Source organism: Dendropsophus ebraccatus, chromosome 14 (genome assembly GCF_027789765.1).
Source record: "Dendropsophus ebraccatus isolate aDenEbr1 chromosome 14, aDenEbr1.pat, whole genome shotgun sequence".
NCBI classification, from domain to species: domain Eukaryota; kingdom Metazoa; phylum Chordata; class Amphibia; order Anura; family Hylidae; genus Dendropsophus; species Dendropsophus ebraccatus.
In genome coordinates, this window is record NC_091467.1 from 55,497,692 (window position 1) to 55,518,776 (window position 21,085).

At 45.6% G+C, this 21,085-nt stretch overlaps 1 protein-coding gene across 1 annotated transcript in view; it reads left to right on the plus strand.

Moving 5' to 3' along the window:
- Positions 1-21,085, plus strand: part of UBE2O (ubiquitin conjugating enzyme E2 O) — a 33,843-nt gene extending 12,758 nt beyond the window's left edge. Inside the window, exons 2-18 of the mRNA XM_069953378.1 lie at positions 1,395-1,454; positions 1,536-1,646; positions 1,754-1,851; positions 1,940-2,003; positions 2,896-3,039; positions 3,239-3,348; positions 5,183-5,333; positions 5,449-5,909; positions 8,558-8,712; positions 8,800-8,912; positions 9,556-9,684; positions 12,057-12,146; positions 12,300-12,984; positions 13,367-13,503; positions 16,824-17,027; positions 17,849-17,906; positions 18,005-21,085. Of these exons, the coding sequence (XP_069809479.1) occupies positions 1,395-1,454; positions 1,536-1,646; positions 1,754-1,851; positions 1,940-2,003; positions 2,896-3,039; positions 3,239-3,348; positions 5,183-5,333; positions 5,449-5,909; positions 8,558-8,712; positions 8,800-8,912; positions 9,556-9,684; positions 12,057-12,146; positions 12,300-12,984; positions 13,367-13,503; positions 16,824-17,027; positions 17,849-17,906; positions 18,005-18,711 (3,477 nt within the window). The 3' untranslated portion in view covers positions 18,712-21,085. The remainder of the gene's footprint in view (positions 1-1,394; positions 1,455-1,535; positions 1,647-1,753; positions 1,852-1,939; positions 2,004-2,895; positions 3,040-3,238; positions 3,349-5,182; positions 5,334-5,448; positions 5,910-8,557; positions 8,713-8,799; positions 8,913-9,555; positions 9,685-12,056; positions 12,147-12,299; positions 12,985-13,366; positions 13,504-16,823; positions 17,028-17,848; positions 17,907-18,004) is intronic.

A 21,085-nucleotide genomic window follows, 5' to 3' on the forward strand; every position in this document is an offset into this window, starting at 1 on the left:
TCAGCAGTTCTAGAGAGAACCAGCCAGAGAATGGAGAGCGGCTTACCTTTTGTTATAAGCCCAGAAAATCCCACTGACTGTGTAGGATGTCACTGGCTACAATAGCGGGTGACTGTACGGTATTGTCAGGCCTGGCGGCCTCCGGAGAGGTTACTATATGAACAGCACCAGGGAGGAGATCCCTGTGGACAGTGTGTTCAGATTAATGGTACCAATGTGCAATAAGGCCGCTCATATCTGCCATTACTGTACTAGCTATGAAGGATATAGAGCGCTCTGATACTATAGGACATAGGTACTGGTGATCATGAGCCTGGAGCTGTATACTCTGTATCTGGCAGGTCATCACACACCTGTATAGATGCAGATCACACTGTGTACGCTGTGCTTGTATATAGGACTGCAGATAGCCTTCCCTTTACCCAATGAATATATAATGTAGCCTTGCATTGTCCAGTGCTTGTCCCAGCTCTGCTACATCTGCATGTGGTGTAGAGAATACCTCCTCTGTATTGGCATATGCTACGGGATACGACATGGATGTGACATTACTTCATGATTCAGCCCTTGGGGTCCGCACAGATCCTGAGAGGGAAGGGGCTACATTCCTTCCGAGCTTTTCATTTTCCACATACAGCCATGCACTCTTCATTCTCATGATCGGTGGGGTTCCCAAAGGTTGGGCCTCTGCTGATCATATAGTAATGGAATAACCTAGAAATCTCCCATAATTTAGGTATTCTGGTCAAGCTCCATAATCCCCTGCTGTTTGTTCTTCCTGTGACGGATTCTACCGGCATCAGATGGCTGCTTAACCAATCACTGGCTGGGTTATTGATGCACCTACCTTACCATTGACTCTTGTGGGAACAGCAGATCATAGGAAGGGACTGGCAGCTGGGGGGGGGGGGGGGGGGGGGATCAGGGCCGGTGAGCATGGTTTGTTCTTTTTTAGTTTTAGGACAATTGTGTGATGCCAGAATACCCCTCTTAAGTAGTGACGTCTCTTACTGACTGCTTAGATATTAAAGGGATTTTCCAGGTCTATAACACAGAATAGGAACATCAATGTCTCAGTCAGCGGGGTGCTGACATAAGGCCCCCCCCTGTTGGTCAGCTGTTTAGGGGAGACCCTGCCTCATCTACTGTCTAGTAGTGGTGGGGGTTACTGCACCTCAGCTCCCATTTAATTCAATGGGAACTGAGCTGCAGTAACTTGCAACACGACTACACAGTAGACAAGGCAGGGCTTCCGACACTGCTCTGTTTAAACAGCTGATCTGCAGGGTGTCAGGCCATCAGTATCTGATATGCAGCGCGCTATCGGTGGCGCCATCTGTGGAAATACCTCCTATTACTATGTGCCTCAATCTTTTCTCATTTTTATCTGGCAGCTTAAACTGGAGGACAGGTCTCTGGTGCCCAGGGATGTCGTGCATCGCATAAGTTCAAAGGTAACCTCTTGTGCATGGCTACAACCTCTGATTCGTTGGATGGATTTCCCAATTATCATCGAGACTTTTCTTTCATTGCAGGACAGTCAGTGCGGCACAGTCATTGATGTGAACATAGACTGCATGGTGAAGATCGTAGGGACGGGCTGTTACCTCAGTCCGGTCAACAGCAGGGACCTGCGGCACATATGGGTAAGAGTACTGAGGGTCACATTCTGGTAAAGTTCCTTGGTTGTCCAGGCACAATGGACATGGATGTGAATTGTAGTTATTCATTCACCTCATTGTTTCCCTTGTAGCCCATCATGTATGGAGATTACATTGCCTATGACTGCTGGCTGGGCAAAGTTTATGACCTCAAAAACCAAGTTATCCTAAAGCTGTCTAATGGAGCCAGGTAGGTGTATTAGTGTTTAGCTGATGCCATGCAATGCTGACTACTTGTCACTGTCATTTTTATAAGACTTCTCTTACTCTTATTGCAGGTGCTCTATGAGTACAGAAGATGCCTCCAAACTGTATGATGTCTGTCCCCACGCCAGTGACTCGGTAACCTTTCTCCTGTATTAGAGATTTCAATCGCTTTACTATGGGTTCTTATACCAGTGAATTTGCAGTATTAGTGGAAAACTTGACCCCATTGGAGTCTAATGAGAGCGCCCCTGTGTATTAGTGGTTGTCACTCTGGTAGGCCCGGGCTGTCCATGAATTATGTAGTTTGCAGTTTTGGGAATGTATAGCTGTTTGCCAGGCATAAGAAAAGATGGACCCTTTTGATCAGCTGATCATCCAGTATCTATTCCTAAGCTGGACTGTGCTTTGTTGTGGATGTCCAATCATAGTCGATCCATATTAGACACTTATGTTCTCCATACTGATCCCCAGATTCTTTATTGTCTATGGTTATATGACCAGCAGTTGTTGCAAGTAGAAAGATGGCATCCTGTCCTTGGCTCTGTAAATCACAAGTACAATGTTCAGGCATAGGGCTAGACTAGATTAATGGAAATTAAAGGGGTACTCTGGTTAAGCTTGCTTTGTACAATTAGCGATAGTACAGGCGAAGCAGAGCCTACTCTCGCTAATTGCAAGAGTACGGCACATCGCTGTGGCTGAGGAGGACATCATAGCATAGAATGGCGGTGCTGGACCGCAGCCATGACATCACACTTCTGACAGCAGAGCTGCATACAGAGTAAGCTTGGCTGGAGTATCCATTTAAAGGGAAACAGGTTAGATGACTGTAACTTGCTGATAGCTCCCTATTGCACACTGGGTACTGAGGTGAAGGTAACTCTCCTACCTTCATTCTTGGCACCGTTTCCGTTTAGGGAGCTGGGATACAGAGATTCAGGTGATAGTTTGCCTTTTAAGCTTCATGTTTTTCTATGATATACTGTATACCATCTGCATATGCCCATGCCGTTTTGTTCATTTGCAGGGCCTGTTCTTTGATGACTCTTATGGCTTCTACCCAGGCCAAGTGCTTATTGGTCCATCCAAAGTTTTTACAAATGTTCAGTGGCTTTCCGGTGTGAAACCGGTGCTAAGCGTCAAGAGCAAGTTCCGTGTACACGTCGAAGAGGTGAGTGCTGTACGGTACCTTGTCCTTTACCACGCTCTTCTTACAAGTCGTGTCCACCCCTTCACTTCCGGCTGTCTACAAGGATCTGTGCTGCATGCTCTGCATCATGTCCTCAGCCTGTCACTGCTTACTAATATGCACCTTCACATCACACCCATCCTAGTCATCTTCTCACCCTGTCCTGTTGTACTCTATCCAGGTGCAAGTAACAGAGCTGAGAGTAACCTGGATTACAAAAAGCTTTTGTCTTGGGGGTACAGATTCTATGGACCCTCCATCATCTGTTATAACACAAGAAAACTTGCACAAGTGAGTAAGCCACTGCAATGTATGACGTCTGGAATATTACTATGTTTTTATTCCTCACTGATACATCTTCAGTTTATGACATTGATGTAACCGATCCTTACGTGTATTTTCATTTGTTGAATATACTACCTGGAGCACATGGTGTATTACAGCCCCCCATGTGCCTTCGGACGGGCTCTCCCATTGACATGTGATGTTTGGCATAACACCTTAACTTCTTGCTCTGAATCTCTGCATTTCAATGTCCGCTTTCTTCTCATCTTAACTCTTATGTGACTCGTCAAAATTTATTTCTTGTCTGTACAGATTACCTGAATGCCTTCCTGTTAAAAGATACGTACCACCATGACAGATTCTGATTAGATTAAGGGATCTGTACTATATCCTATGGGAACTGAACTATTGAACCGATAAACGTCCTATTGACCTGGCAGTTTTGCCCACATAATTTTATGTTATAGTCTGGCATGTACGCTACTGACAAAAAGTTAGGGATATTTGGCCTACGGATGAACTTTTGGAAAAAGTAAAATGTTCACACTTCAGTGCTATTATATCATGAGACACAGGCATGTAAGTAGAAGCAGCAATGGTGATTTCTTCATCTTAAAGCGAATGTACCATCAGGTACATTCGCTTTAACATGACCCACGGATAGATCGGTGCTGGTGCAGGGAAGCCGGTGCCGTGGTCCATTTTTTTTGAACCGCAGCCCGTTTTCTGTGTACGCTGTCGTTCTATCCACGGGTAGCGGGCCGGGGCTGAAGCACTGGAGGTGGGCCGGCCCTTCCCTCTATGACGCAGCTCGTCATAAAGGGGCAGGGGATTCCTCCCACGGGGGTGGGTCGGCCCGGCTCTAGTGCTTCAGCCCTGTAGTCCAGTACCCGTGTATAGAACAGCAACGTACACTGAAACCAGGCCGCGGTTCAAAAAAAGGACCGCGGCACCGGCTTCCCTGCACCAGCACCGATCTATCCATGGGTCATGTTAAAGCGAATGTACCTTATGTAACATTCGCTTTAAACTATTTATTGAAACAAACACCAAAAGCCGACTGTGCTCCAGCTTATCAAGGTCACGTCATTAGGGAACAGCTGCTGGAGACTGGGGGACCCCTCAAATGGAGTTGCCTGCACTTTCCGTACCCCAGAACCTCAATAATCTTAGGGCACTTCAAGAAAGTGGGATGGCAGACATTTTTTGGTTGGGGTATACCCACCGCTCTTATTTCAATAAATTGTGTGGGATGCAGAAACCACCATTGCATGCTTCTACGTTCATGATATCATATGACTGAAGTGTGAAGTTTATACATTTTGTATAAATTTCATTTACAAGCCAAATCCGGTATTTAAAGTGGTATTCCACTCTGTCGTCTTTACACCATTAAATTGTAATCATCAAGCTTTATATATGTGCAATATGTTGTAATTACACCATCTGCGCTGTTCCATGGCACTCACCCCCTCAATAAGCTAAAAAGCAGCTGCTCAGTCTTCGTCTCGTTCCTTCCTCTATCCCCCTCCCATTGGAGACGTTGATCATGTGTCCTTTGTCTCTCCACTGGGCTAGGTTAGCGATTACATGATCGTTTCTTTAATATTAGTCAGTCTAGGAGAAAATATTGACAGAATGAGTGGCCAGCCGGGGAGTGGATCGCATTGCCACAATCTTCTCCTGGCTTTATGTTCTGATTAGAGTAGGTCTCAGACCTGCTGTGATCAGTAACTTTTGGCTTTTTGTTTGTAGTCTGTCTCATGCAGGTTGTTTTCTTTATTGTAATATTTTTAAAAAGTAAATAAAATGTTTTTTTTCTGTTTTTATCTTATATCAGAGTGAAGAGGCTCGGCTCATTTGACCACACACAGCGGCAGCTGGGAGAACGCTGTCTGTACATCTTCCCCGACATGGTAGAACCTACTAGAATCCTGTGTGAAAGTTTGGAGAAGAATTGTCTCCTTGGAGAGGTGGCTAGTCCTCTAAAGGTATGGCCAAAACAGAAAAAGGATGTCTGTGACTTCTGTGTTGGGGTTCACACCTCACCTACTATGATGTGCAGTGACGCTTTATAATACATTCTTTGTCTTTTCCTGTTTTCAGCGAACAGAAATGTTGTGGCAGAAGCAATTTATGAAGATTGTCTCATGTACACAAGAGCCAACCAGTTCAGTAGAGCTGCCTAAAAGAAACCTGAACGCTGCGACAGGTGAGGCGGTTGAGAAAGGTGTCCTGCAAGATGACTGTGATTACGATAAGGAACCAAGGAAAGCGCCAGGTTCTGAGGAAGGTTCTGCGCAGGATCAGTTGCTCGGAAATGTCCATGAGATGTTTCAGGACTTGCCTCTTCAGCTTGGGGAGCAGGAGGCAGATGATGAAGCAATAGAAGACAACGACGACACAAGTTCTGTAACCTCCTCAGCAAGTTCTACAACCTCCTCAAAAAGTGGCAGCGGGCCTGGGCGTAAGAAGAGTATCCCACTCTCCATACGGAACCTGAAGAGAAAGCACAAAAAGAAAAAGAAGAAGAGCAAAGTCTACACAGAATTTAAAGCAGGGGACAGGTTTGTAAACTGGGAGATCCCATATATTGCACCTAGAAGACTTCCCTTAAAGGAGAAGCCTGGCGATTATTTATGTATTTTTAAATGGGGCAGGGAGGGGGAATTGATTACAAGTAGGAACTTACCTCTCCCTGTGCCTTGCGGTGAGACTGGCCTTTGGACTCCTTACCGGAAGGCATTTCCCCCCGAGTTGTGGTGATGTGATGAGGTGGCATCCTGTCCCGACTGATGGACTGGCCACTCAGTTATTCAGTGACTGGAGCAGCGTCCCCGCCAGTCCATCAGCCGGGTGGTGACGTGTCAGCACCGGTGATCCCAGTGCCCTGCGGGGGTCCAGATACCGATCCCTTCACTCACCACGTGCACGGCGAGAGGTAAGTTCCTACTCGTAACCAATCTGCCGGCTGCTTGCTCCCACATGCTCGTCGTCTGTTAACAGGGAAACACATTTAGCTTTATGTGTGAACAAAGAAAAAAATGTAACAGAAAATTACTTATATTCCTGGCTATAAAGCTATTTTATTTAAACAAAATATTAGCTCCTTGTCCAGTAGGGGGCAGCATAACACTTCATATGTTTAATTAGGTCACTAACTATATAGAGTGAGTTCTGTGCCTCATTGGATGGCTTCATATTTCTAGTTACCAGCACTTACATGGCATATATGTCTACTAGAGATGAGTGAACCTGGTTCGGGTTCGAGTCGCTCCGAACCCAAACGTTCGGTATTTGATAAGCGGGGGCTGCTGAACTTGGATAAAGCTCTAAGGTTGTCTGGAAAATATGGATACAGCCAATGACTATATCCATGTTTTCGCATAGCCTTAGGGCTTTATCCAACTTCAGCAGCCACCGCTAATCAAATGCCGAAAGTTCGGGTTCTGATGGACTCCAGCATGCTCCAGGTTCGCTCATCTCTAATGTCTACTCATTAAAATTCTTATTAGCAGTTTTAGGCACGGGATAGAAAACGCCATATTTAAAGAAAAACTGATCGTTCGCGGTAGCTCCTTACCACCTCTTACGGCGCCACTCTTTTGACCCTTGCCAAGTCCAGCTGTTTTTTGTTGAATTCTATACTATAAAAAATATGCAAATTAGCTCCTTTGATAGCATTCCTTGGTCCGCTCTTTGGCTGAGATGCTGACGCCTACTGATACGTATTCTAGCCTGTCTGCTTATGCATATGAATAAGTAGGAGTGAGCATCGGAGGCGGCGGGTGGGTAGACCAGTGCTCTGAGGGGCTGAGTAATGCCCCCAGTGCTCCAGAGGAGCTTATTTGCATATTTTTGTTGGATTGAATTTCACGAAAATGGCGGGACTAACAACGATCAAAACAGTGGCGTCGGTAAGGGGCTACTGGGAACGATCAGCAGGTTTGCATCCACAAACCTGTTAGTTTTTCTTTTTAAAGGTGTTATACAGGAATAAAAAAAAATGAATAGATAAATAAATCCCTACATACTAGCCTACTTGGGTGCCCTGCAGTTCCCACTGTGATGTCTGCTGGTCCCCTGCACTTACTCCAAGGTGGACAGTCCATCAAACCAATCACTGCCTGCTGTCCCGCCTGTCATTTATTGGCTGAGGGGGGCAGTCACTGCCAAGACAAGTCCCCAGGTTTTTGTAGCCTTTAAAGTTTTGATTGGTTGGGGAACTGAGCCCCTCACCAACTGCTAGAAAAAGCAAGGAGAAGTGCTCAGCTCATTGCTTCTCTCCTTATTATGCATGATAGGCTTGATAGACTTTCTATAGAACCAGTCCCCTATCACAAGGAGGAAGATTGGAAGAGAGGCATTTAGCTAAGCACTTTGGGGGAGTTGAGGGTGTCTCAGCACCTAGACCCTAAAGTAACAAAACTTATGATGAGTCTGATGTCAATTTTTTTATTATTTTTTTTTTTTTTAATAAACTGACAGTAATGCTTTAACTCCTTAAAGGGAATTTGTCCCTAGGTTTATGCCGCCTTAAATGAGGGCAGTATAAACTAGTGACGGAAATGCTAAACAGATCGGTGTATTACATAATTTTGTTCAGCCGTTCTGCTAATATGCAGGAGAATAGGATTCTTGCCACACCCCTCTCCCTGCCCTCCAGCTGCTAATTGACAGGTGACTGCCTATACACAGCATGGATAGATAACTGCCAATCAGCAGCTGGTGGGGAGAGTTTTCTGCTTTTATTGAATGAGGACTACTGGGCTCACACACAGTTTTTCGTGTCTTCAGCGGTAAGCTGCAGCTCTGAACTTGGGGGGGGGGGGGGGGGGAGGAGACTGGATAGATAATAAGTATGGAATGAATTGTTAGTCTCACCATGGGCAGCAACATATAAAAAAAAGTTAGGATTGAGCGGAATACCCCTTTACCTCTTTTTAGATTCTGTAGACAATTGCAGTTATGGGGCACCAATAAGATTGCACTGGCAGCTGACCAAAGGCCTCTGGGTCTGCCATCAACATCTGCCTATTAGACTTCTGAACGTCACTGTTGTGTGAACTGCCGTCACTTCAGAGTTCCCAGAAGATGCTTTTAAGGTTGATTTTACCATTACGATACCTGTGAACTGGACTTCTTTCTTTCTAAGAGAAAACATGATGTGACTCTTTAACAATATATTGGATTTACTTACCTACTTCCCCTGCAGGATGGCCGTAGAAATCCTCACCACCATGACAACGGCAAACGTCTTGTGGCAAGATGGAACCGTAGAAACTAACATTCGGTCCAATGAGCTGATCCCTATCCAGCATTTAGACAACAATGAGTTCTGTCCAGGAGACTTTGTGGTGGATAAAAGAGGTTTGTAAACTATTTGTTGGAAATGTATCTCTCCACGCTGTAAAATCCCATTCCCTGTACTGATGAGGATCTCCTCTTCCCTTTTAGCACTTGCTCTACAGGATCCTAGTATTTATGGTGTGGTACAGTATGGCGATCACACAGGGCGTACATGTGCTGTGAAATGGGTCCGGTTGAATTCTGCGGGGACCGACATTGAGGTGAGGAAAGAGAATATTGGTGTCTATTAGAAGCAAATTTACAGCTTAATGTACACTGATTTTGAGTGCTGCACCTTTTAAAGGGAACCAATCAGCCCGTTGGAGCTGATATGGTTCCCTTGAGCATTGTATAAAGCACCTGGAGCGGCCCCGGCACTTACTGGCCGCGGCCGCAGCAGGTGCTTTATAACGGAGAAAATGACTTTTATTCCCCGGCTCGTGACTAGATACGAGCAAGGAAGTAGTCATGGTGGGCGGCTCCCCGCTCGTATCTAGTCACTGCGCTCTGCCTGTCAGCGCGCTCGGCGGGATGATTGACAGGCAGAGAGGTCCGTTACTGGCCTCTCTGCCTGTCAATCATCCCCTCTGAGCGTGCTGACAGGCAGAGCGCAGTGACTCGATACGAACGGGGAGCCGCCCACCATGACTACTTCCCCGCTCGTATCTAGTCACGAGCCGGGGAATAAAAGTCATTTTCTCCCGTTTATAAAGCACCTGCTGCGGCCGGTACGTGCCGGGGCCGCTCCAGGTGCTTTATACAATGCTCAAGGGAACCATATCAGCTCAAACTGGCTGATTGGTTCCCTTTAAGACACACCATGCATGTTCCCAAATTCACACTAAGCCAAATGCGGTATTTTAGGTTCTCGGCGAAGAAGATGACGTTAGCGTCTATGACATTGCTGACCATCCAGACTTCCGCTTCAGAGTCACAGATATCGTGATACGCATCGGGAGCTCGGACCCTGATTTTGCAGCTGATGGCAGTCAGGTAATCCAACCATATTCTTAACTTGTTTTCTGAAAAGAAATGATTTCTTGTAGTTTTCATTGACTTTACGAACATTACAGACATTTAACAAAAAGCTCCAAACATAACCTCTAATGTAGACTCCTAAAAAAGGGAATTTCTTGTGTAGCCTCCACCCCACCCCCCTCAATGGCCGATGGCAGCTGCTGTGTATGGAGGAAAACAGTAACCAGATGTCGCTGATAAGGGGGCAGTTAGGTTCTCCCCTCACACACATAGCTGACTCATATATGGAGTACAGAGGTGGCCCTCCCACCCCCCCCCCCCCCCCCCCACACACACACACACACACACACACACACACACACACACACACACACACACACACATACATCTCTTACTTGTCTCCTATTTTGTGGATAAGTGATATGTTAATTTTGTGTGGACAACCTCTTTAGGCTTAGTTCATTGCTGATATAATTGCCATCTGCATACTCGGGGGGGGGGGGGGGGGGGGGGGGGGGGGGGGGGGGGGGGGCTACTGTAGACCTCTCTTCTCCCAGAAAGCCTTCCTATTCTCCCTGCAAGCTTTTTATACTGGTTTGGACCAATATCAAATTCTGCCATTGACATGAGCAATTAAGAAATAGAAGTGAGTGTATTGATGTTTGGGGGCAGGCATAATGTCCCCTACTGCACTACAATAGATGTCTTTAAAAGCTTGTGAGTTACTATTGGGTTTGCTGAATAGCAGGTAAGGGTAACTTTCAATCCTTTTAAAATGAATACTGTCCCTTTTTATTTTCTAGTCCTTATTTCTTCCCCCTCCACTTACCAGAACCGCGTAGAGCTCAAAACATGTCATTTGTAAAAGATAAGACATGTTTACTGGTTCTTCCTAGGCCTAACCCTGCAAAATATTCAGAATTTGATAAGAGTGACCTCTTACTGGCAGCGTTTTCTCAGAACTGAGACTTTATCTGCTCCCAGCAAAGCGTGTAAGAGCCTCAGTGGCTCCTCAGTTTATAAAGTGAAGAGTCATAATTGGAGCCACTTTAATATATTTAAAAAATTGCCTTCTAAATACCCTGATTGGTATGTTTCGTGGTGTGAGCCGTTGAGGTTAAGAGTTTTCTCTCCTAAATGAAACAGCTCGGCATTGCTGCATCCAGCTCATATTTCCTGGTCTGAATCAGCTCTGCATATGTCACCCACTGAGATCACAGACTGATCCAGGGGCTGGAAGGGATAGTATTTGTCATCTACAATTGCTAGGGTACTGGGGGTGTCTGATTATTGGGCTGTCACTGTATCTTTACTTTAAGTCTTAGTATTTTTTTTTTTAACTACAGAGGTGCCTTGGATTACAAGCATAATTCGTTCCGGGGCCGTGCTTGTAATCCAAATCCACTCTTAAACCAAAGCAAATTTTCCCATATGAAATTAATTAAAATGCAGACAATTGGTTCCACGCCCCAAAAATGATGATTTTTTTTATTCTGAATAACTTGTAGAACAGATGAAACAAACCATGAGAAACAGCTGAATATGTGATATTAAACGTTACTGTACAGTATAGCAATTAGCATGTGGTGTATAATGTATAGTAACTGTATAACCCTGATAACACAGCAGCTGGATATGTGATATTAAACGTTACTGTACAGTATAGCAGTCAGCATGTGGAGTATAATGTATAGTAAGAGCATAAACCTGGAAACACAGCAGCAGTTTGTAGATACAGGATGGAGCTGCAGATCCCCATAATGCATTAGTGTTGTACAACAAGCGAGCATACAGAAGCGAGAAGCAGGGCTGCTTTTGGAGATCTGTGTGGTCACATGACAGCAATGGGGAAGGGGTGTGTGTTCAGCATGGACCAATCCGGAAGTGAGAATCACAGAGCTGTGCAGGAGGGCGGTGACAGAAACTTTTCTATACAACAGTGGGAGTGTAAGCGCAGGCACATTATAGCAGCAGTGTGTATAGCTGAGTTTAAGTGCAGGCAGATTATAGCAGTGTATGGTGTAAGTGCAGACACATTATAGCAGGAATGGAGAGTATGGGAAACACAAGGACTGACAGACTGCGGGGAGCAGGAAGGAATGAGCAGGGCAGATGTGGGCACAGTATAGCAACAGAGAGGTTACAGCTATGAAGAGATGACCTCCACAGTCCTGTCCTCTGATGTAAGCCCCAGCCTGAAGTGGATCTGCTATGATTTGGAAGGTGAGGTAGTCCCCCTGTGCAGACCATGCCCCTCCCCCACTCCCACCCAGTACAGGGAGCTCTTAAAGTTACAATTTTGAAAAACTGTGAGCTCTTCTTGCAAAACACTCTTAATCCAAGTTACTCTTAAACCAAGGTACCACTGTATATCTTTTCTCTTTCAGCCCTCAGTGGGACACGTTGCCTGTGTAGATGTTAGTAGTAAAGTAGAAGTGATTTGGGCTGACAATTCCAGGACTATTGTCCTTCCACAGGTAAGAGTTTGACTTTCTTTGGGCTGTATGATGATCGGGTAGTTTACAACCCCGTGCAGATATCATTTTGTCTCCTGTCTACAAAAATGTTATAAAATAACACAAACACAAAGGTTACTCACCTTCTCTTTCCTTTTACGTGTTGTTCTTCAGCATTTGTACAATGTAGAGTCAGAGCTGGAGGAATCTTTCTATGACTCTGTGGACAGCAGTACTAGCGGCGCCTCCTCTGACGAGTGGGAAGATGACAGTGATAGTTGGGAGACAGACAACGGCCTCACAGAGGATGAACACTCGCGTGTTGCTGCCGAAGGAGCGGAGGAAGCGCAAAGTCCAAGTGCGTCTGCAGAGATACCTCAGCAAACTGAGATTGATAGCGCACAACCCAGCACTGCCGCGGCCGCTGTTGCAGTTCCTGGGCTTGTAGTAAAAGTGAATGAGAAGGAAGGTATGGTTAAGAGCTTCAAGGAGTTTAAGGAGGCTATTAAGATTCTCGAAAGCTTGAAAAATATGACTGTGGAGCAGCTGTTGACCGGTTCTCCAACATCGCCCATTGCGGAGCCTGAGAAGTTCACTAGAGAAAAAAAATTCCTGGATGATATCAAGAAGTTGCAGGAAACTCTGAAGAAGACTCTTGATAATGTGGCCATTGCTGAGGAGGAGAAGATGGAATCTGCACCCGAGGCAGAAAAAGAAGATAAAGCTGAAGCCCAGACACCAGTCCGCTCAGAATGGCCTAGTGACACACCAGTCCTCTGCCAGCAATGTGGGGGCAAACCTGGCGTCATATTCACAAGTGCTAAAGGAGAGGTGTTCTCTGTGCTAGAGTCTGCACCAGGTAAGGAGACTGTAATGATGCCTCCTTGTCCATAATTTATCATTCATGGTTATATGAATTAAAACCATAGGCTACATGTTGTTGTGTACTCAACTTTGGATCTACTGCAATAGAAATAAAAAGTATTTTTAGGGAACAGACCAAATCTCCACCTTTATGGAGTACCACACTGCCGGTTATGCTTTTGAGACAGCTTTTACAATATGGTTAATGGGACTTTCTCTATCCCCCTCCTGTTTTCCTGCAAAGTGTTATGCGTGATCAGAGACAAGGCACATGTAGTTTCTTTCAATAGCAGCCTCTGAGAGAGTGCACTGGATATCCTGTTTCTTCAGGTGGATTTTCTGGTCATCTGCATTATAATCTATCATTTTCCCCTCAGAGAGTCATTGTTTCAAGAAGCTGGAGTTCCAAGCACCAGAAGCAAAGAAGTTCTTCAGCACCGTACGCAAAGAAATGGCTCTACTGGCCACATCCCTTCCTGATGGTATCATGGTGAAGACTTTTGAAGATAGAATGGTAAGTCCTGTCTTGGTGCCACATGCTGCCTTTTATTGGCAATACTGTGGATTTGGGTGATAACCAGTCTCCATTAGGTAACACGGGCATGCAGGCCAAGTCAAAGATAGATGAGAATTTCTTATAAATTACTGTAGGAAAACATCTTGGTTACATTACTGATGCACCACTAAGGCTGGGTTTTTGTTGTTTTTGTAATCATTTTTTTTCCCATCCATTTTATGCAAAAAATTGATGCGTTTGTGTGCATCCATTTTGATCAGTTTTTCCATTGACTTCCATTATTTAAAAAAAAGGCTTAAAAACTGATCAAAACACACCTGTTTTTTTAAGTGTACACAAAAACAGCCATGTGTACGTGATCCGTGTTTTGTTTTATTCTTATTTTTGTTTTTTTGTTTTTTTATAGTGGAAGTTAATGGGAAAACGGATGCATCCGTTTTTTTGCATACAAAAGATGTAAAAAAAAAAAAAAAAACGGATTGCAAAAAACGCAGTGTGAAACTTTATCTCCATAGAATTCTGTTAAAATTACTGTGTTAAGTGATCTGCGCTATCCCCTTTCTTTAAAAATGGGCTCCATGGTTAGCAGTGAATGGTGTCAGAAGACTTACTTGGTCTACTGTGTAGGAGTTACAGCTCTGTTCTAGTGATGTCACGATACCAGAATTTTGAGTTCGATACCAATACCAACATTTTTTTTTCAATGCTCGATAGCAATTCGATACTTACAAATTAAATGAATTATATTTAAAAAAAAACCCTCAATATTAGAAATGCCCCCCCCCCCCCTCCCCTCCAACTGTCAGGTCCGTTCGAACCAATTTATGTTCCTCTAATTTTTTAACTTTAAAAATAAAGTTGACATTATTTACATTAAGGGACATTACATTAAGGGCTCTTTCACACGTCCCGTAAAATTGTCCGTGGTCGCGGATCAGCAACCACGGACAATTTTACGGCCCATTAAAGTGAATTTGGCCATTCACATGGTCCGTGCCGCGACAAAATAGGACATGTCGTAGTGCGGATCGCGGCACGGATCCCCTCCCTGCCACCCAGCTCTCCTGTCATCTGTGCTCTCCTGTCATCTCATCTACTACTCACCTACTCCCTGCGCTGACTGGCTTCATCTTCACCAGAAGTGGCCTGGACTATGATACCTTCTCCTGGCAGCGTAGTCCCGGCCACTTCCAGGGAGCGCGTGTAGCCGGCCAGTGCGGGGAGTAGGTGAGTAGTAGATGAGATGACAGGAGAGCACAGCTGGGTGGCAGGGGGGGAATCCGTGCCGGGTCGCGGCACGGATAGTGTGAAAGAGGCCTAACACTTCATCTATCAGGGAAATGATGGGGGCTGTAGTCATGTAACACACCAGTTATCAGGGGGATGATGGGAGCTGTAGTCATGTAACACATACACACGCACACACACCAGCTATCAGGGGGGATGATGGGAGCTGTAGTCATGTAACACACACACACACACACACACACACCAGTTATCGGGGATGATGGGAGCTGTAGTCATGTAACACACACACACACCAGCTATCAGGGGGGATGATGGGAGCTGTAGTCATGTAACACACACACACACACCAGCTATCAGGGATGATGGGAGCTGTAGTCATGTAACACACACACACACACACACACACACACACCAGTTATCAGGGGGGATGATGGGAGCTGTAGCCATGTAACACACATCAGCTATCAGGGGGATGATGGGAGCTGTAATCATGTAACACACACACACCAGCTATCAGGGGGGATAATGGGAGCTGTAGTCATGTAACACACACACACACACCAGCTATCAGGGGGGATGATGGGAGCTTTAGTCATGTAACACACACACACACACCAGCTATCAGGGGGGATGATGGGAGCTGTAGTCATGTAACACACACACCAGCTATCAGGGGGGATGATGGGAGCTGTAGTCATGTAACACACACACACCAGCTATCAGGGATGATGGGAGCTGTACTCCTGCTGTCAGGGCATGGTGACCACTGACCCAGCAGGGTGACCTGGATTTGGGCAGCAAGGTAAACTGCAGGCTGCAGACCCCCCTCCCCCCCTTCCCAGTGAGAGCCAGGCCGACCCCCTCTTTACCTCTCTCACATAGCTGATGTCCGCCCCGGGAGTGTCTTGTCGGCCCTGGCCTGCCGCCCCCTCACAGTCCTGTGGCCCCCACCTTACAGTGCTGTGCAGCCAGATGTAGTGGCCGCATCTCCTCCCCGCCCTCAGCCTTATGCTCCGCTCTCCTCTTCAGGAAGCGCCGGCCGCTGTCCCTCTGCAGCCGCCGACCCTGCTCTGACCCTTTCACTAAAGGGTAAATGACTGCCGGCTGCAGTCATTAGTAGCGGGGGTCTGCTACACACAGTAGCCGACCCCCGCTACATAGGGAGCAGGTTAGGAGAGGGGGATAATGCCGCTGTCAGTGTGTCAGCGGCATCTATACAGTTAAATAGCCGGCACATACGATCGCTGTGTGCCGGCTATTGGAAGTTAGCGCCGCCGGGAGTGGAGAGAGTGAGGGCGGGTGGACAGAGGAGGTGACACCAGGGGGGCCACGCAGAGCACATGGCAGGCACTCAGCTCACTGCCTGCCATGTCTTCTGCTGTGTACTTTATGATAAGCCGCTCTGCTGCGCGGCTTATCATAAAGTATCGAATACCAGGAAATCCTGGTATCGAACCGAAAATATGCCCCGAAAATCGATAGTAGAATCGATTTTTCGGTGCATCGTGCATCCCTACTCTGCTCTGGTTCAATAAGAGCTGAGCTGCCACCTTTACACAGGTGGCACATGAATCCAGCACTGTTCTCTGTGTATTGGCATTCTACCGATCTGTCAGTGGTATAAAGTGGCCAGCACCTTCCATAGAACTCTACAAAGACCATGCCCACTGCTGACATAATCTTGCTGCTTGCCTGAATGTGCATTGTAGAGAAGCTGCTTCTCTCTCGCAGCTTCATAGAACAGTGTCAGGGCCGCTAAGCAAACTTTGTGGCCGTTCTCTATAACGCGGCAAAGAGCTGTCCTCGGGTACAGCGGGAAGGAGGAGGGTGATGCAAGCAAGGTCACCATGGTGGACCATGTGTGTGGCCATACCCCTAGGCAATAAGAGAGCAGAAAACCTCACATTTTAAAAATGAGAAAACATTTAGTAAGTTAGGTAATCTTCTTTGTATTACTAGACTAGTTTATTGTGATGAAAATACCCATTCATGACTATCAGTTGTAACTAGTTAGTAGTTAGTGGGTTATTTTACCAACCTGTGTTGACTTTGTCTGTCTTTCATTTTAGGACCTCTTTTCTGCCTTCATTAAAGGTCCAACGCGTACTCCGTATGAGGACGGTCTATTTTTGTTTGACATTCAGCTGCCCAACATCTATCCTGCCGTGCCACCACTTTTCCACTATCTGTCCCAATGCAGTGGAAGGCTAAATCCAAATCTCTATGACAATGGGAAAGTGTGCGTCAGTCTACTGGGCACCTGGATAGGAAAGGTTGGTTCCGTACATGGCTTGTTACACTATGGCTCTAAGTGCCCTGATGTTTGTCAGTAGGTTGAATAACCAGAAATGCAGATCTTGAGGGGTGGCACCATCTCTTGTAGAAACTAAGGGTAGTATACAGAATGATAGTTATCTGCCACCAGGTGTCAATGACGTACACAAGCCTTGAATGAGTGTATGCAGGTGGATCTTACCTGATTGCCTGAAAGGATTTAACCAGACTAGAACAGGAATTTGTATTGGCTTCTGACTAGGTCTCAGCCTTAGCCACCAGGTCATTCCTAGGCCACAGGTTCAATGCTGGGTTGACGTACCAATTCTTTGCTCTGAGAACGACAGAAGCGGAGGTGCGAGTCCTCCCGTGGAGAGATAGATGCATTCTGCTGACTTTACTCAGTGTGAACATACCCTTAACAGGTTGTATTTTATTGTATTTTCTATTTTTAAAATGTGCCTAAACTTTGACAACTTCTGACGTGTTATAGAGACATGACAGAAGTTGTGACTGGTGGGGGTCCGGCTGCTAAGAACACCCACCAGAACAGAAGCTTTTGGCCGAGTTTTTATGTTCTTGTTTCTAGTTGGATTTAATGGGAAAGGCAAGCAAACAGTAAATGTCTGTACTCTGCTGGGCTTTCCGGAGCACACAAAGGGGGCGATGCGCTCAGGCAAGCTCTTCTGTTCCTTATCCTAGTGATCAGTTAGGATCTCAGCAGTCACAACTTCTCATATGTCTCTATGAAAGTTTCCATCACTAAATACAGCTTATTTGCTAATGCCAGTCACAATCTGATCTGTTTATTATTGAACAGGGAACGGAGAGATGGACAAGCAAGTCTAGTCTTCTTCAGGTTCTAATATCCATTCAAGGTGAGGTTTGAAGTTTTCCTGGAAAAAAAAGCCTGATTTAGAGACCTGAATGGCCAGTTTATTCATTTGTCTTTTCATATTTTGTTCTCTGCCTTCAGGTCTCATATTAGTGAATGAGCCATACTACAATGAAGCTGGCTTTGATAGTGACCGTGGACTACAAGAGGGCTATGAGAACAGTCGCTGCTACAATGAGATGGCTCTTATCCGAGTGGTCCAGTCGATGACACAGATGTTAAGGAGACCTGTAGAAGTCTTCCAGCAAGAGATCCTGGAGCACTTTCAAAGCAATGGCTGGCGTTTAGCTCACAGGGTAGAAAGTTGGCTCGAAACCAACTCCATGGTAGAAAAGAGTGGTGAGTTGTCCAATGGTCAGGAACACCCCTGTATAGTACCCTACAGCCCCACCGAACCTGACAGCACGCCAGAGCCTACATTGAATTCCAAGGACCTGGACGATTCTGGATGTGGGGCCTCTACCGTTTCTCCTGGAGAAGTTCCACATTATTCTGACTTGGAGAACATAGGTAAGGGGGTGTTGGTGAGTAACGCCAGCAGCTCTGCAGAAGAGACAAGAGGAGCAACCGGAGGGATGCAGCCAAGCGTAAAACCAAAGAAACGCAGAAAGAGCTACCGTAGTTTCCTGCCTGACAAACGGGGCTACCCCGACATTGGCTTCCCCTTGTTTCCCCTATCGAAGGGCTTCATCAAAAGCATCCAGGGTGTTCTGGGGCAATACAAGGCTGCACTCATGGAAGCTGGCATCATGGAGCCCCGTGCAGGCAGACTGACATTACCATTGTAGAAGAGAAGTGACGGACTCGGTAGGCAGGCTTTTTCTCCTGCCTCCTCCACACACTTCATCATATACATTCTTTCTTCCCCCATCCTTTTCACTGCCAAGCAAGGCCCAAGTAAAAGGTCTGGGGTAATGTAAGACTCCGAAACTTCAGGGTCTCCTGTACAAGTCGAGACCAAATAAGATTGTAACCTTATTAATAATGGCTGACATGTTGCTGTATGCTCTGCTGTTCTATTAATTTCCTCTGTCCAGTTTATCCGCTCCTGGCATAATGCCTCGGGGCTGCCTTGCTGCTATGGGGCAGAGAATCGTACCATTATTGCTCGTGGAAGATCACTATCCTCTGCATCTAGTCTTGACCCTGACTCTACATGGGTTGTGGGGAGCATAAGACCTTTACCTCCTCGTCTGCCAGTAACCTCTTATTTAATGGAATTTCTTATTGATAGTCCTATAAACTACTGAATGTGAGCCGTGAGGTATTGTTATGGTATATGGGAAGAGACATCTTCATGAATGTCTGAGCTAAACATGGAGCTTAAACCATTACTACTTTTTTTTTTTTTTTTTTGCAGTATCACAAGTAAGTGCTTTACTGTAGGTGGCAAGAAGCAGGCACCGCCTATGTAAGATCACTTAGCCCGTAGGCCTTAGATGACAGCTTGTAAGGTATCATTTTCACAATGAAATGCCTTTAGTGGGCTACTCCCTCTATAACCTGACCAACAGGATAGGTAATGTGTGAATGATGGATGTTTGACCACAGGGGGATCCCTTAGATATTGAGAACTAAGGTCCTAGAATGCTCCATGTGAACGGAGTTCTAATGAGCCTGCTTGGTCACCTCTCCATTGGTCACACTACTGCTCCGTTCTCATTGGGCACGAAGGTTTTAACACCATAGTGGCTGGATTGCTAACATTCGCACACTCCTATAACCCACCTTGCAGATAGGCGATAAATGCTATTAGTGGACCAACACCTTTTAAGCCAATTTTTGTCCCTATATGCACCCCCATTCCTTATCGCTGCATATTGTAGGCCTCATATGATGCCTGTGACAACTAATGTATCGCACTGCGATTGTCCAAACCGTAAAGTTGTTCATAGTAGCAGAGGTCTCGGACTTGACCCCAGCCAACGCTAGTGAATGGGTTAGAGGAATCTTGTTCCTCTTGCTCGCAGCTAATAGATGGGGGCATATGGGTTATTATTTACGGGGCTGGAGCTTGTGCTTTGCCATGGCCGGGTAAGGAATCTGTTACAATGAACTTATAAGCGTTAATGAATTGTTATAAAGGTTGTACGGAAAGATGGGATCGCAGTTTGTAGCTGCATATCTACTAAGGTTACTATATAAAACCACTGCCATGACGATGAGACCATGCAGGCCAAATCGTATTTTCATAATGCAGTTGTCAGACCATTTACATACATCCCATAAATTCTCCACCTTTTTGAGAACAGGGCCCCGAGTCTTCTGAGCAATGAGGCGGTCGCACGTGCACGCTGCCGCTATATTCATGCGCACACACACACTCCTTATGGATATGGTCCATTCTGATAGGAGACTCTGGACCCTGTTCTTGATGTGGATAAGGGAATAAGTCCTAGTGGTCGGACCCCTTTAACCCATGCCTGCCTTTTAAGTATAAACTGCCTTACATCCTGGCATGTTTACATGAACCCCCCGAAGTGACATTGGTTCTGAAGCCGTCACCCCCTGTTATGCTGGGTTATACCCTGTGTGTATGTTCTGTTTAAATAACGCAAAATAAAAGCACTACTACTACCATGCATAGAGGAGAGCATGAGTGATACATGGGCCTTTTAGACATAAGCTGTGTGATGATATATAAATCATGTATAGATTGCGCTGTATTTATGTTTGGGGGTCTTTTTTTTTTTTTTTTTTTTTGACATTTTGAATTCCAGCACCCCTGAGATCCTCTGGAGACTCTTAGACGAACCCATTGGACTCCTCCTAGGCTGATCACCCTCCTGTCTATGGTTATGTACTACACACAATGAATGTTGCGGGTGGGATAGTTATGTTCTCTCATGTGCATTCACTTAGCTCCATAGATATTACGGAGTTTGATCTCAGGGCTGTAATGGGGTAACAAAATGTCCAGATGGAAGCTGCAGTATATCCCCGGCTTCTGACAGATGTACAGTATTTACTTGCTGGCAGCGGATAATTCTCAACCAAATGCTGTAAAATTCTGAGTGCTGGTGCTTCTGACGTGTGTGTATAGTGCTGTGAGACTTTATCATTTATTTATTTATTTTTTACAGTTTCTTTTTTGTTTTTGCTAATTTAATGTTAAAAAAAAAAAGTTCTGCAAAATTGTTTATTAAAGATGCCTCTGCTTAA